At 42.9% G+C, this 17359-nt stretch overlaps 1 protein-coding gene across 3 annotated transcripts in view; it reads right to left on the bottom strand.

Annotated features, from left to right (window-relative positions):
• The window catches only part of LOC134640273 (inositol polyphosphate-5-phosphatase A-like), a 149569-nt gene that overhangs the window by 48511 nt on the left and 83699 nt on the right, over positions 1-17359 (bottom strand). For all 3 annotated transcript variants that reach the window (XM_063491950.1, XM_063491951.1, XM_063491952.1), the window contains 4 exons: positions 13379-13442; positions 11715-11818; positions 4004-4056; positions 3062-3181 (listed from right to left, as the gene is read on the bottom strand). In XM_063491950.1, the coding sequence (XP_063348020.1) occupies positions 3062-3181; positions 4004-4056; positions 11715-11818; positions 13379-13442 (341 nt within the window). The remainder of the gene's footprint in view (positions 1-3061; positions 3182-4003; positions 4057-11714; positions 11819-13378; positions 13443-17359) is intronic.

Raw genomic sequence — 17359 nt, forward strand, 5'->3', positions numbered from 1 at the left:
AGTTTGATGCTCGGCAGCAGAGCTCTGTCCCTGCAGCGCTGCCGTGCGTGCAGGCTCCAGCGTAGACTGCTGCGAGGATCTCAGCTGGTGGTGTGTTCAGCAGCTCCAACCCTCCCCAATCTTATCCCATCCCGCAATGAGAGATTAGAGCCCAGAGAGGAGAGAGAAGAGAAAGGGAGGGGGAACTCTGGCTTTAGATATTCCCCGTTCCTTTTCCTGCTCCGCTTCTGGGGGTAGGAGTCAGAGTTAGGACAATAGCCAAAAAGATGGTTCCCAACCAGCCACTGAATGGGAACACTGTTGGTGGTAGCGCTTCATTCAAAGCCCGGCCCGGGCACATTGTCCTCCCAGATCGACGGAGGAGAATGGAGTTTGCTGGTGGCTGCCAAAAGGTTAGCAGCCTCTGTGAAAGGACCGACCCATTATTCACTGCCCTTTACAGAGCCCAGGCACCCTTTGTGCTCCTCCTCCCTTCCCTCTGCACTGCTAGCTTTTTCTCACTCCGGTGCTCCGGATCTGCGCCCGAAGGCTTCACCCTAAAGTGAGTGAGTGAGGCGCGATGGCCCCCCCAGCTCAATATCCCACCCCTGTATCGCTAGCAAGGAATACCAGGGGAGCTGGAACATATAACAACCTCCTCATCACCACCACCTTGCCTCACACCACTCACCCCTCGTCCCCACCCCTGCCAAAAGAAGAACCTTTAAATGATATGGCCCAGAAGTAACAACAAGGTTACCATCCTCCAACACAAGGGGAATTAGAAGGAGGGAGCGTGGAAACTGCCACTCAGCCAGCACAGTTTCTATTCAATCCCTTCAGCCACCCAGATAAGACTCTCACTGCTGTTTAGGTGTGTTTACAGGAGGCCCTTTCAAAATAAATCAACTGGGGGGAAATAGCACGATGAAAGTAGAGGAAACACTATCAAACACAACAGAGCAGAAACAGAGGTGCTTTGGAAACATGATTATGTCGGTAAATCCAGGTGCGTTAAGATGTAATAAAAAACTGCAAAAGCTGCTGAAACACTGCCACTTCCCTGTCCATTAAAGGCAGCACATTCTTTCATCAAATCAAAAATGAAGTAAAGGTAAAATATGACCTTGCAGAGAAGAATTTATTAAGTGCCTCGTAATTCAGGCCCATCAGAAAGCCTGTTTGTAATGTATGCCACCGATATATTTATGCATGTAGTTATCCAAAGTGGAGGAGGTGGGGAGGCGTGTCATGCATTCTTATGCAAGCTGAATGAGAGGTCACCTGCTGCCTGGCGGGTATTAGCCTTTTATTCTGTGTTAGCATGGCCAGGTACGGAGCAGGGCTACCACTGTGCACTCCATCATCCCACAGTGCTGCAAATGCATATCCCATAAATTACATTAGCGTAGCCTATGAATGGAAATCATGGTCTGTTTGTACAGACGCGGACTTCACTTAGATCAGAGGGTAGAAACCTGTACCATAACCATGAAAACTCTAGCTAGAATAATTAAAACTGTTAAACTAACGTAGCCTCGCTCGTGTTAGAGCCACCATTGTATAAATGACATGGCAATGTGCCTGCTACATAATAAGATGTCCAGTATAGAAATAGAAATGAACATCCAGCAAAAGGCCAGGCAGTCACAGACAACTGCAGCAGGAAAAATGACATTAAATTTAACTGAAACCCAGTTAAATGAGAAGTTTGCAGATGTGCCTCTGTCTTATTGGCAATAAGACAGCAGCTAAAAGTACTACATCCTGTTTGGCCAACATAGTCTGTAGTTAAAAGATGGACAGAGTAACCCACTGCTTTGCTAACTATCATTTTGACACAGTGAGTTAGCATTATCCTGCGATATGGACGGCTGCCATCTTACTTTTTGCAGTGACTACATTTTGACAACAGGGCAGATTGCTAAATTATAACCTAATGCTAACAGCATAGGTTAGCAAAGGGGTAGTTTATATTAGAGCATCACACAGACATAAATACATGCTAATCAGTTCCAAATAAGTAAAATAATCATATAAATTCAGTCACCAAAAAGGACAGTTAAACAAAAAATGTTCCAAAAGTCACCAAGACTGCAAACACAGCTAAAATATTCAGTTCAATGACTCAGATTAGCAGAGGTGATGCCACCTGTCACTCAAAGCAGCCATGCCCCTAATAATACATAACTTTAAGCCTTAATACAGCGTACAGTGTGTACATTGTATAGTTTTAATCAAGTGAAAAATTAGGTATGTTTATCCACTTTAAAGTTAACACAGCAGTCTATGGAGAATGACTCCTTCTAGATTAGTCTCGTGTGGTCTTTTGAGGAAATGCAGGAAAGGGTATTTTCTCTTGATGTGTGTCTCGGGGGGATATTCAGTTCTGTTCAGTTAGCCAGGACTTTTGATGTAATGCCAGTGATGATATTACATGTCACAGTATATTTTATATATTTATTTCTCTGGACCAAAGCACTGTTCACAAATGGTGTACTGACAAATGCTTGCTTCATTTTCTCTGCTGGTAGAAAAACGACAGAGGTAAGTGTAAGATTACACTACCAAAAACTAAAGTAAAATAACAGAAAATGCTGGAAAGTAAGAAAGATTTAGAGTGAGGGACAAAAAAAGAACAGATAAAAGAGACTTGGGAGTTCACAGACCGTATAGTGAGAAGCCCTACTTCCACAGACAGATGTAATCCCACTGGTCTAAGACTGAATCCCACCAAAAACCTTCTCCACACCTCTCTTGCTCAGTCTAAGCCTTGATTACAATATCAATACAGGTTTTTGCCATGCAACAGAGAAATGGGATTTGTGACTATCAGCTGCTACCTCAATGCAGATATGCAATTTCTGTTGTTCAGGAAAAAAAGACGTTTCTTAAATCTTTTTAGTCCATCTCAGTTTTACAGATAAAAATCAATAATCATGAGTGTAAACATCGTGTATAATGAAGGAACTTGTTTTGCAGATTATCTAAAAAATGTGTGGATATCATACGTCTTCCTGCTTTACAGAAACAGAAATGTTGGGTTATAAATAGAGTAAAAAAGAAAAAAAAAAGTTAGTACCTGTCTAAAACGTAGGCCAGTGCCTTCTGCCTGGTCCCAGAGTACTCTGATGGGCTTTTCTCCCAGGCCACAAGGTTGGAAGCATCATGGAAAAGGTGGATGTTGACCAGATCAAAAGCACTGATGGAGAAAGGTCACATTGTGAGCGATAACTGATGTTTCTAGCACACATATGCATAAGAATACAGCCACAAACTCTAATCTGCCTTCTTTCATTTTGTTCTCTCAGAGAAAAACAAGACAGCTCAACATACAGCGATGAACACCTCCCTGCAGATCCTATCTGGGTGTTTTTTTTGTTAGCATGGGGCTTGGCAGGGCAACTCAGAGGAATTGATCTTATCCCATGGGCTTTATTCTGCAGCGACATCCTGAACAAATGAATACATCTGTAGCTTTGACTGTGTCCGATCTGATCTCCTATTCTTCACCAGCCTCTCTCTCTTTGCCGCTCTTGTCAAACGTCACGCTCCTATTAAATGCCTACCGTTTCAGCTCTTTAGTTCTCATGTCATCCCTCTATTAGATTACAATCCCCATCTTCCACCCCTCAGCCACCTACTCCTCCCCCCATTCCCTAGCTCTGCACGCTGGAAGCAGCGATGGTATTCATCCCGTACAGGTTCAATTGCATGTAATGTTTTTTGTCATCTGTCATACGCAACTGCTCGAGTAACGTGATTACGTCTAATCGAATCCCTGCTTACTTCTGCAGCGCGCTGTCCGGAGAGGATTCGGCTATGTGAGTCGCTCTCTCCGTCTGGGTGCGCTGTCTATGATAACCTCACAGAGCACGACTCCCTGCAGCTTGAGGGTGAAGTCAGACGTGACTGACGTGGCTAGATATTCATCTCTAATCACAGCGATACACTTGTAATGATTCAAGGTTGAACAGTGATGAGGTGGGATGTGTCATTGTGGGGACCTATTAATAAAACTCACCAGTCAGCCATGGCCCATCGAGTTCTGATGAATCCCTTTCTGGACCACTTGCACTGCAGAACAGAGAGACTCAATTTAGCATGACAATTGACAGTGGCGAGGATTTACCACGAGACAAATGAAAGCTATAGAGTCAAATGTTTCACAGTCAAGTGGCAATGTCCATCATCTGGGAGCAGAATTTCTGGTTTCCATTTTTCAGCACTGCTCGAAACTCTGCAGTTCAATTTGGACAGACAGACACATTTCATTAAAAAATTCCTGAATTGTGAGCTTTTAAGGCAATTAAACTGTCTAAGTTACTGTATGGAAACGGGCTGTTAATGACTCTAAATACACATTTAAACATGCGAGTTAATGGCGGAACGTAAGTGTATTGTAGCAAACACTCCACTACATTTCACTAGGAACATACATCCATCCATCCATCCATCCTCTTCCAATAATCCGGGGCTGGGTCACGGGGGGCAACAGCCTGAGCACCTCCCTCTCCCCAGCCACCTCCTCGAGCTCACCCGAGAACAGCAAGGTGTTCCCAGGCCAGCCGAGAGATGATCTTTCCTCCTCCTTGTAGACATGCCCAGAACATCTCACCCGAGAGGCATCCTAGCCAGATCTCCGGATCATTTTAACTGGGACCATATACTATACTGTTACCATATAGTTATACCTTTTTTTATGTGTTTAAGTTTTCCATCAGCGGTTTTTAAATAAAAAAAAATTGATGCTTTGTTATAAGTAAAATTCAGAAAACAGGAAAAAAAGAGCTTGACAAGCCAAAACATTAAATTAAGCCAATAATAAATGGCCATTGTCTTTCACCTGTGTATACCAGTCAATCCATTTCATACCTGCTTGGCAACCTTTTCCAGATTTGAACAATCATTTTCAGTAAAACATTAGGACTAAAGGTGAAGTCAGTCTGAGATCAGTCTGTGATTGAATGGGGTCAAGTTGGCAATTACAGTGGGGGAAATTATGATTTGATTCAATCCTGAATTTTTGAGTTTGCTCACTTAGAAAGAAATGAACCATCTCAAAAACACATTGCATAAAAGTTAGAAACTGATTTATAACTTTTATGTTATATTAATGTTATATCACTGACTGAAAACTGAAAACCCAGCCACAATTCTGGCTCCCAGAATTCTGCATTTGATGGTTTTTGTTTGAGTCATTTTAATGTAAGTTTGCTCGGCTAACATTATTTCAGAATGTTCAGTATTTTACAAAGTATTTTAATTTATGTAGTAAAATATCGATATTATACTTATATTGTACATCAATATTCTTATGAATATGGAGGACTTGGTCAGTCAACCTGAAACATTCAACGCCATAAAACAAAGAAAGTGGAATGTTATCAGTCTGTTTTTACACTCAGTTAATGTTGAACTTCTACATTTAGGAAAGCTCTTTGAGAAGCTGGCAGCGCGAGGTGGGTTTTAACCTAGCTCACCTCAACCTGAACACTCAGTGATCCTGACAGGCTTTTATTGAGTGAGCTGGTCAAGGAAGTTTTTACAAGAAGCAGAAAAATGGATTTTGACCATCCTGACCAGCTGAAGTTTTTTGATCAAACGATGAAGAAGACATCGCGGCAGAAAGTAACACGAAGCATACGTTTCTATCTAGATTCATCATTTTAAGTGAGAACGACCAGAGAACGGCGGCGTGAGTAGCTCTATGGAAAAAGATGCTGGGAGACACCAGGTGACAGCTGCAGTGCAGACATCCACCGTGCAGCTGTTTGATCAGATCAAGCTTGTGGGATCTGATCAAACAGCTGCATCTTTCTCAAACAGCACATGATCAAACAGCACATGATCTTTTTCAAACAGCACATGATTCACCATGAAGCTGGTTATTAAATGAGAGACAAATTGATGTTGCGAGTGTTCTCATTCTGAATAAATAAGCCTCTTTCTCACAACCTCTCTCTCTCTCTCTCTCTCTCTCTGTGTGATACCCCTAATGGGGAGTTAACTGCAGTGATAAATAAACTAATTACGGGCCAGGTCACATAATTACAAATTGACTAATTTTATTTAAAAAGCTCAGATGCAAATTAAAAGCCTAAGAGGTATTTGATTGCGCCTCACATCCTTCAATCTGCATTAGTATAAGATTAACTGTATCAAATTGAATTACATTAGCATACTTGAAATTAATCCATAGTGCCTTGGCAGGATGTATGGACCCAATTATAACTTGCTGTCCCCCGAAATTGTGACTTTGAGAGGAGCATATGTAAACAGATATGATATGATCATGCTGTAGCAAAACCGACTGGCCTCGCCCTTCAAAATATACCTATATTTTTAACTTAATGACTATATTAAAAAGATAAACAGAAGCAAACAGAAGCAATAAGGCTTATGTAGTCACACACAAAAATGCACTCTGAATAACACATTAGTTTGTTGCACGTTAAATCCATTAACATGCTGCAAATGTTTGTCAATGTAAAGTTGAGGAAAGAAAGTATTAAGAGCATGAGAGGATGAGTAGGGACAAGATGAAGAGCGAGAGGTGGCGGTGGCGGTGGGGGTGGAGGGTGGACTTGCTCAGGACCCATACAAGCACTGACTGCCGCCAGAGACGTTTAATCTCGATTTAATTTAAAGAGCCATTAACTACAATCGCAGCATTAAAATCCATCACTTTCTTGACACCCGGCCCCAGATTGCCCCATTTCCTCCACATATGACTGATTGACCCCCTGCTCCATCGCTCGCTTATAAACACACTCACAACGCGCACGAGGGCGCGAACATAGACAACTACCAGAGTGCATGCTTTAAAAGCATCACTGCAAAGTTTAAAATAATAATAATAATAATAATAATAATAATAATAAAATCATCATCTCTTTATTTCAAACAATACGAGTGCTTTGTTTGTAGCAGGAGTCCAAGTGAAGTGATTATCTCACAAAATCAATCAGAGCGCGGAAGAAGAAAACGGTGCTCGGCCTATGGGCTGACATGATGACATCACGCTTTGGTTGCGACAGCTGATACTGGAGCGGAGATGATGACACAGATGCTATCCGGCCCCCATTTAATCTTGTGCTGAGACATCATCATCATCACGCCTCCCTCTCTCCTCCACACACACACATAAACACAAAAATGCTTTTCCTAAAAGTTTTAGAGTTTTACTAAGAGTTGGATTTTTTTCCCTTTTTTAAAGACATGTTTGCAGAACAGGTCGCATGTGAAAATATTAAATATCAGATATGGCTGCTGTAGTCACTGAAGGGGAGGTTGATAGTGGGAGTCGAAGGGCGACCGCAAAAGGTCGCAAGGCTCGCGGTGACATTGGCCGACCTTCCACAGGTCAACGATGGCGTCTCCGCCCATGACAGTGATGAACGGTGGCTACGACGGTGGGGTGGGGAGAGGTGGGGTGGGGGTCACATCTGTGGATGCTGGGCAGTGTACAGACAAACTGTTTGTGCGAACGCACGAACAGAAAAAAAAGATAAACAGTGGGGGTGGAAGAGAAAGTGTGGGATTCACTCAAAACTACGACCATGGAAAAATATGCTGATATAAAATGTCACATGTGACACAGTCAGCACACACACACACACACAAAGTACTACCTAAAACACCCTCCTGCCACTGCTTCCCGGTCAGTCCCCTTTGATTTTTTTGACCTTTCTTATATTTCAGCCCCCCCAGTAAATAATACTATGTCGGGTTATGTTCAGAAAGAAGGCGGGGCAAAGAAGAGTGCAGGACAGAGAGTGGAGGGGGGCGACACAAAAGCCCCATGACAGAAATGCACTGTGAGTAATAAGTAATACACACAAACGCTGATTGATTTGAGCCCCTGTAGACAGTCACATTTATCTTTATTCCATCATACGGCGCGAGGTGGGGGGTATCCAATGGCAGAGGGCCGGTTTACATGACAGGACAGTACATGAAGACATTGTGTACGTGTGTGTATGCTTTGATAAAGCTGCACCAGAACTACAGAGGGAGTTGCGCTCTTTTGCCACATGCAGCAGTAAAGACGCTGAAATAAATAAATAAAAACGCATTCAAAAACCAGGGAAGCAAAATGAAAAGCAGGAAGATGCATTTTGTTCTTTTAACTAATTATTGCAAAAAATAAAAATCACAGTGATTTACTGGTCATTAGTATGTCTTCAGAATTTCGCAAACTGGTGATGATTCTTCCCATGAATCATGACACGCTGCTCTCCCCTACATAAGCTGCCTTTATAGGTTAAAAGTATCGGTGTCTGGAACACTTGCACTGTATTTACTTGGTATCGGATTGATACCAAATATTTGCAGGATCGCAAAGCACTGCTATCTATGTCCCAAAAAAATGTAAAAAGTGAAAAAAGCTTCAATTTGGCTTTCATTTTGGCATTAGCCCCTCGTTTATGAGCTCCTTGCAGTCTCATGGATCACGCCTGTCACAGAGAACAGCATCTGTGTCACAGGTGTCTTGTCTGGTGATAAATGCCACAGAGCGTTTTACAGGCAATGCCAGTTTAAATGACTTCATCTCCTTAACGTACACATCACATCTATGAATCACGCGTGGCGTTTAAATCATAAGGAGAGAAGCAAGTTAACTTTCAGCGAGGGCAGAACTTGAAAGTAATCGCAGCCCCGTATCGCAGCGTGCTACAGGGGGCACTAAAAGGGTATGAAAAGTCAGCGCTTTAATGGACACGCTCCCGGTGCCAAACAACAAATACAAACTCATACGGATGTTGATCTACAGCCTGCCGCCTATTTTCTTCCTTTCTTTTTTTTCACCCCCTTCCCTTTACCGTTGTGTAAAACAATCAATAGCAAGGGCACATTAAGGTCTGGGTCGTATACTTTATTTATATAAGGCAATGACAAATCCTTATGATGCAATGGTTTTTGGAGGCGTGTATTACCGCACCAAACAAATAAATACATGAATCCCACCGGGGGGAGGGGGGCAGGGAGATTGACGGAATAACGGGGGGTGGGGGGGGACAAGCCGCCAAATCCATCACCGCGACCTTTTGGAAGAAATAGCATCCGCAATTTTGTCCACTTCCTTCTTATTCAGCATTTCAATTAACGTCCCCGCTTCACTCCCCCCAACGCACAAACACAGCTATAATTCAGGGCGGGATTTACGGAAAGAAACGACGCTTTGCATATGGAGAGGCCGCCACTTAAATGGGAATCGAACAGAAAGTGTGAAAGTGAGTAACTTCAGAACTTTATGATGCCTTTCAGAGCTGAAAGCAGAGCGTGATTTAGGTTAAGTGAGTAATAAGTAAGATTATCGAGGAAAAAAAAGACAATGTTGGGCTGGATATCAGCTCCGTGAGGTCTGAGCCACTTTTCTTGCTATTGGCTCTGCCTGGTCTGCTTGTGTAAAAATGCTTGTGCAATTTCAGCTCTATAAAATGCAATCAAATTGCATCCCTTAGGTTTTTGAGGACAAGCTAAGCTATGCGTGGGCTGCAGGCATATCACATCAAGGTGTTAAAATGATATGACTGCAAAAGCAGCTTAAAATAAACACCCTCTAAAAGGGTATAATCAAACTGGAAGTGGAAGCAAGCCTCTAGCATTGAGAATCAGAGATAGATCAACTATTATATAATTGTATAATTTATTCACACACTTACTACTTATTATTTTTTTTATAATGGCGTAGATCAGATTAAAGAAGTAAGTTGATTAATTAGTGACAAAAAAATTATACAAAATGAAAAATGATATTAAATTTTATATATATATATATATATATATATAATTTTATATATGTTGTTTTCTGCTTTATGTTTTTGTCATTTTAACTTTTTTCTTTAATGACTGGAAGGAAGGAAGAAAACTAGCCGCAGTGCCTCTCACACAGAACCCTGAATGTAGAGATGGATTCATGGGTGGGATGCCCTGAATGGCATTTTGTTTTAAACTAACACAAACACTCCACACTCCCGCCATGATGTCACCAGCTGTGACACATTATTAATGGGGGACGGTAAAGGTAAGCCACAAGCTGAGGAAAGCACACATCTGTCTCTGCGGCCAACCTGAGCGGCGTGCTGTCACTCGAACACCTTCCCCAGAGGATTCGAGACACCTGCCCCCTGTGTCCTTTTTGATGACTTTTAATGATGCACTCCCACATCTCTCACAAGACCTACTCCACACACACCTATCGTTATCCCGCCCAAAAAAAAAGGACAGAAGCAACTGGTTTTGGACTCCCTGTGTGTGGAATCCTGTCCGGTCCAAGATCCCCGTGTAATAGGATTCCTCAAAGCTGCAGATGGATGGCAAATCTAGGCGGTTTCATCTACTAAAAGAGGGCATAAATCACGAGCGGAGGAAGCGGGGACGAGGCAGGGGTTATCACCAGTCTGCCTCCCTCGTGAGAGCTTTGCATTAAAGCATTAGTGAAATTAATTCATCTTTCATAAGAGGTTTGAGCAGTATCTGTGATCTATGATAACAACCAATTTCTCACTACGGAGGGGCCGGAGGAGGGAAGCAGGCACGGAGGGGGGGACAGAGGGGAGAAAAAAAAATACTCTGCGACCCTGATAGACTACACAAATCTGCTCTTTTTAAATGGGCTAACATTATCTGGAGTGCTGCTCTCTGGAGCATCATCCCAGATTCATATCCCAGCCGGGAAAGAGGCATAAATCACCAGGCAAAACTTTTCTCATCTGTACAACCCCCCCCCCCCCCCCCCCCCCACACACACACACACACACACCTACCTACACGGCACATACGCAAGCACACACACACACTTCTTTTCTCTCTACATCACTCCCATCATCCTTCTCAGCATACGCCGTGCCAGCTCTGTTGTGCCGGTTTTCTTTGCTTGTCCTGTTAAATGCAGAACAATGCTTCGCTGCAATCATTTTAAATGGCTTTGTGCCTCAATCAGTGTAATTGGTTTTAGATCATCTCTGGAACGGGAGAGAGAAAAAAAACTGAAGTTGTTTAGGTATGTATGTATGTGTGTGTGTCTAGGGTGGCTAAGGGTAGGCAGATAGGTGGGTGGGTTGAAGGGGGTTGGAGGGAGGGGGGGGGGGGGGGGGGGGGGGTCCTGCAGTGTGTGAAAGAGACGGAAATTGGGGGGAAGTGTGTGAAGGGGGCCGTATCCATCTGTTTTGCATATATTTGCGGAGGCGGCCGTCGGAGCATGGTTGACAGATGAGTGGGGAGTGCGGGGATGACACACGGGCGGTCGTGCTCTTTATTACTATATCAGCACAGATATGCTCGGCGCCCAGCTCCGTCTGACGGCGCACCACACATCGAAACCAGAAAACTGAACACAGGCGGCGTGAGCAGGGAACTGCTCGACGGGACACGGGAAACACAACAAGGACTTTTTCTCTTTGAATTCTTTGTGCTGATTTGTCTTTAGATCAGTCAACTGGGTTTCCCTGAAGTAGGGGAAAAAATCTGACTGTAAAAACAAAAAGCAATAAAAACTGCAAAGGAAATAAGCAAACTAAAAATATAAAAATATTCAGGTCTGTATTGGATATGCATAAAAAAATGCAACGAATTGATGTATACACAGTACATTACAATAAGTGGGATTTAATACATCAAGAAATACACATTTTGACCACACATAACCTTCCACTGTAAATAAACATCTGTCAGCTGGCATCTCGGGAGAAGGCTGTCAGCCAATCGTGTGTGTTTATTACAAAACCCACCTCGGGAAAGTAGTCCTGTGGAAACTTCGCCTTCTCCAGTGTGGGTGTGCTTTCTAGTGTCTCTGAGCAGGTTTCCTTCCCGACCACCTTTCTAAATTTCTTGGCTGAAGAGGAAGGGAGGTTGACAGTGATGAAGGGAGAAGAACGGGGAGAAAAACACACACTGTTACAACCACAGAAGGTTCTTTTTTTAAAACACTATGTGAGTGAAGTGTGAGTCTTAATCTTCTAATTGCACTGATTCTTAAAGCTATTTCAGCTTCATCAGACAACTGCCCCACCTGCTGGTCAGAATGAGGAACGCCTGCACTCGGATGAGGAGGAAAGACTGAGACGTAAAGTGAGTAAACGCCTGTCTTTGATATCACTGGATCACTGTAGTTGATTAAATGCTGTAGACTTAAAACATTTCAAGACCTACTTCTGGTTATTTCCATGAATGCAGTCCCTGAATTTTCATTATATTCTGTCATAGGCCGTGTATACACTTTTATTGATAAATGTTGATGTTAAAAATGGTCAAAGTTTACAATAACGACGTCAGTTTATGTAGAAATTCAATCTTTACACTGCTCTGAATACTCTGTTTCACAGTTTTTTTTAAACTCTTGGCTCTGTATGGGGTCATAGAAGGTTTTGTTCTTTATATGGTCACCACAGGCACACAACAGCTGTTTAAAATCTTTAGTTTGCGACTTAAAGTCAGCTAAAGTGACTTCTTTCAGGCAAATGATGATGACCCCTCTCCTAAGCCCAGTTAAGGCCTTACTATGAATGACGCAAGGCAACTTTAGGAGAGTGAAAGTATAAAAACGTAGCACTGGATATGGGAATAACAGGATCCTCTAGGGTTAGGGGAATTTTAATCTGTTTGGAATTCCGGAATGGAAAATCTTTTAATAGAAAAAATATAATGCCTAAATGTATGACACTTCAACTTGAAGTCTTCTGCTAAGTTTCAGAAAATTTGTCTGAAAGTTTGCATGTGGCTAAAACAGTCCTAGCCCAACTGGACAGGCCACCAGTTCAGAGATCAGAAGATTTTATTATTTGCATTTCGTGCTCAAACTAAAATTGTGAACTGAATCTTAAAAACATGGAGACTGCTAAAACAAATTATGCCCGATTAGCTGCTAATGTACAAACATCTGCAGATGCCCGGTACTGTGATTTTAAATCAAATCTTAATGTGTGTGCACATGGGTACATGAATGCGCCTCTGCTCTCTCTTGTGACCCCTCCCCTTCTTTCGCCCTGTCCTTCACTGGGGTAACTGGTGCTAATGCTGACTTGGGTCTAATAGGAAACGAGGCGGCTCCACATCTATATCCCCTCTTTAATTAGCGTGGTCACCGGCCCCCTGGGCCCTCTGACACCACAGGCTGATGAGACGGCCGGAGCTGTCCAATAACCTGCTGCACACCATTACTGTAGGCCCGAAATCGTATGAATTAAATCCTAATATTTATAAGCATTACCATTCTGTCCCGCTCCCTTTACATTATCCTCAAAGCCAATCACAGCCCACTGCTTTTGATGGAAGCAGGAATAGCCTGCAAACGGTCGCATGTGATATGCAGGAATGTGATAAAGGGGAATGAAGGGAGGATAGTGGTCATGATGTATGTGTGTCATGTGATGGAGAGAGGTGGGGTGGGGCTCACCTTTGAAATCAAACTGTTGGATGTTTTTCAAAGAGTCGTGGATAAAGTATAAACTTCCAAGAGCCTGCAAGAGAAGAAGACTTTTTTAAAGACATTTATTTATCGACTGGATCATTTCTAACTTTTTGTTTTGTAAGGAGCTAAAAGTCCTTCAAAAGCTTTTCACACCGTCAGTGTTTAAAGGACTGACCTGATGTGCAAATGCCTAATAAACTGCGCTGAAAGCAAAGCCAGCGCAGATCTTCCACACTCCACAGCACACTCCACAAACACTACACACACACCATCCGGCTACACAACAACAGGTGCACCGTGCTCTCGGTACAGTACGCTCGCAGCCCGGCCTCTGTGCACCCTATTCTGGAGTCTTCTAACGTGACGAGTCAACAATTTGAGCTTTCAAAGGACACATTCAGATGGACTTTTCAATGAGCAAAGATCAACTTCAATAGGCTTAAAATCTTAATTTTCCCTGTGAACAATCAGGAAACTTTCCCAGTCGGTGGACGAGCCAATCAAAGTCTGTGGGAAGAAGTGAGAGTCGTGCAGAGGGGGATTTGATGCGGTTCACAGTCCGCTACACTGCTTTTCTGTTGGCCTCTTTACATTTAGGGCAAATCGAGGCAAAGCTCAAGCTCAATCCCCTGTGTCTTTGAGATAGCAGACCTTTGATTTAGGATAATTCCGAGTCTCCTTTTTCCCCTTCAAAACAGAGCCAGAGAGCGGAGCGGAGCTTCAGCTATGAAGACCAGAGCAACCAGATTAAAACGTAAGTGAGTAGAGGGAGAAAACTATTGCAAAAGAGTGAGAAAGATAAGAGCGAATGTACAGGAAATGATAGATGAGTAATGGTGGATGTGACGGAAGGAAGAAGGAGAAGATATCAGAAGAGAGGGGGTGAGGGGGGGCTCAAGGCATGATCTTTTCCCGTTTTTTTCCGCACTCTTTCCAACACGCTGGGAGAGAGTTCGGGCCCGGCCTGGCCTCTGCATTATTTATGAGCGCCCGGCACATCTTGAGATTAAACATTTGCTGATTTGTCAAAAGCACAAACACGAGGTCCTGCCCATCTCCTTGACATATAAGTTCAGCCGACAGAAAACACTGTCGCACATTTAATTGATGAGAACCGCGCTTGGTGACCCGAACCACTGCCGTCGCCGCGCTCCCCTCCCTCCCGTCAATCCCTCTCCTGCTCAGACGGAGGCAAAAAGGAGGAGGGGGTGGGGGGGTGCATATGAGAGGGGACAGCGTTGGGTGAAGGCAGGACTCAAGGTCGCAGCTTCCCATTGCGAGAGGACAGTTTCCAGGAAGGCCCCCCTACACTTATTTGTGCTCACTTGTCTTTATGTTCTCTTTCACCTTAAAGTGCCAACAACGGGCCTGGACACAGAGATGGATAGGAAAGCAGGGCCAGGGAGGCATAAAGGTGCCATTTGTCAAAATGGTGCCACTATGCTAACTGCTGCTGTTTGTGTGAATATTTCACAGAGTAGAGGAGTGAAAAGACCATTATGCCGTATTATTGTGATATATTTCCTTTTACAAAAAAAAGGGAATTTTTTTTTATTTCTATTAGAAATTAATTTGCAGCTGCATTTTTTGTTCTATTTACTGCCAGGTCAAAGTGCCTCTTACTGCTAGATTAACTGAAAATTAATAGACAAAAATGTTAGCAAGTCATTCAGGGTGTAACTTTTTTACCAGGCAAAACTGAATAAAATAGACTCATGTTCGTCATCTGTTCAAAACTTAATTATTTCAGGGGAACGGTGATGGGCAGCGTCTCTGGTTTTGAAGCCTGAACCAAAAATAATTCTTAGAAAATTCGATTTTTTTAAAACTCCTGACAAGTTAAAAAGAAAATTATAAATGTGCATATATGTGTTTCCATTTGTATCATTTTTGCTACATTTGGCATTTTTGTTTTTCAGGAAAAACACACACACGTTGATGTGGTAGAGGTCTCAAAACCTCACACAAACTCACAAAAACTCAAATACGACACACTTGGTGTTAAAGGGTTAAATAAATAATTAGTAATTAATCATTTTGTGGAGCTCATCCAAACATAAAAGTAAAAAATAAACTTTATAATAATTATATTATTTTATAATAATAATAATCTAAACTTTACTTTCTTTAAAAAATAAACCCCCAAACTGTCCTTTTCAGCTGAAGCTGATACCTCCACTTGCCCCCAGCGCCTGTGACTACCAGATATAAAATTAATATGACATCAAACAAACCCGCATGAATCAATTATCAAATAAATTATAAACAACTATGCTTAAGTGGCTATCCGTGTAATCGCAAAAATCTACTTAACCCTCAACCCTAATAAATATTCATCTGACACTGGGGTTCAGATCCCAGCAGCAGCTGCTGGGCTCCCTCTCCTCTCCTCTGCCTGCCTGCCTCTCTCCCGCACTCTCCATGAAGAAGCTATTATATTAGCGGGGCGCAATTAATCCATTTGTCTCTTTACATGACAGGCTCAAAATATTCATTAGGGCTGGACTGCGCTGACAGGCCATGCTTATCTTTTACCAGTAGCTTTACAATGGCCTGTGTCAAACGTATGTTTGTCACGTCCCTCTTTATTGATTAGCTGTCAGATTCACTTGAAATAATTAAAAGTATATTTTACATATTTATAAACCCCACTGCCACAGCGGCTACTTAATTTTCCATTAGTAAAATGCAGTCTATTAAGTGCACCATGAGGTCCGCAGGGGGAGGTAAGGGGGAAATGAGTAATCACTATAATTGTAGACAGAAAGACAATAACCGCGCCATAAAAGCTGGGGTTTTATGACTCGATCTGGCAATGCTATCTCTTATCACAAGTCCTATTGGCTGCACCACTCACAGATAAGGGCGCACTGACACCGCGGCGACTGGGCTCGCGCTCTCTCCGTGCACGTGTGCGAGTGCGGTTGACATTTCCAGAACCCCCCCCCCCTACCGACCCGCCACCCAGCAGATACGGCCTGAACAAGTCCCAATAGACTGGCTGGTGGAAAATAGAGACTTGAGAGCGGCAGTACATAGCCTGCATACTTTGCTCCGCTGAATGCTTTATCGATACCGAGGGCTGCAAAAATTAGTTCTGGCTCGTGAAGAGAAGCAGGAATTCTGTGACCTCTGAATAGATTTTCTGCGTTTAATGTGAAAAATGAGCCATAAAGCAAACATAAAAGTAATAATTTTTCTTCAAGGTCTCACCTCCAATCTGTGCTAAGGGAGAGTGGGCCAGTCCCCAGGAGAGCTGACACATACACACTCCGGTGTCATCGCTGTATAGCTTCAGAGGGTAATGCTCTGCTGCCTCTCGGACACTGTAGTGCAGCTCGTGGGTTTGTAGAGGACGATGATGAGAACACGCGAGCAGTACGGGTGTTAATTAGAAAGCAGGTGATGCAATTAAGTGTTTATTGTGCATTACTGCTTCTTGTGGCAATAGAAGTCAGTGATTCAAATCTGTGGATGAGGACTGTCTGTAAAAGGGTGGATTTACTGCTCTTTGGGCCCTTGTGTTTTTTGTTTTTTTAATGCCAAAGGCCTCTAGGGCTGAACAACCAAGGCGCAGTGCCAAAAACTTCATTTCCTGATGGATCATTTGAAACTGGCCCATAGACTCCCAGTAGCTTGCACTAATAAGTATAATTACATCCCAATACAAAAAATGGTTTAAAAATGGGTGATTATTTTAAAATAATTTACACATTTGGATTTTGTTAAAGCTTTCATGCATGCAGCTTCCCGACCAGGCCTGGTATCATTAGCTGACTGTGGTGGTCCCCGGTCTGTATCCAGGGTTTTTCAGCAGTTTTATTGTTTGTCGTTAAAAAGGTTTTTCATTACGGTTTATCCTCCTGTGTGTCATCACAATCAACTTCCTAAGTGCATATGTTGTCGTTGGTTTACCTCCTTGTGTATTGGTTTATTTAAACTCAGTTTGGGATGTGTTGTCTGTTG

Source organism: Pelmatolapia mariae, linkage group LG13, assembly GCF_036321145.2.
Source record: "Pelmatolapia mariae isolate MD_Pm_ZW linkage group LG13, Pm_UMD_F_2, whole genome shotgun sequence".
Taxonomy (NCBI): Eukaryota; Metazoa; Chordata; class Actinopteri; order Cichliformes; family Cichlidae; genus Pelmatolapia; species Pelmatolapia mariae.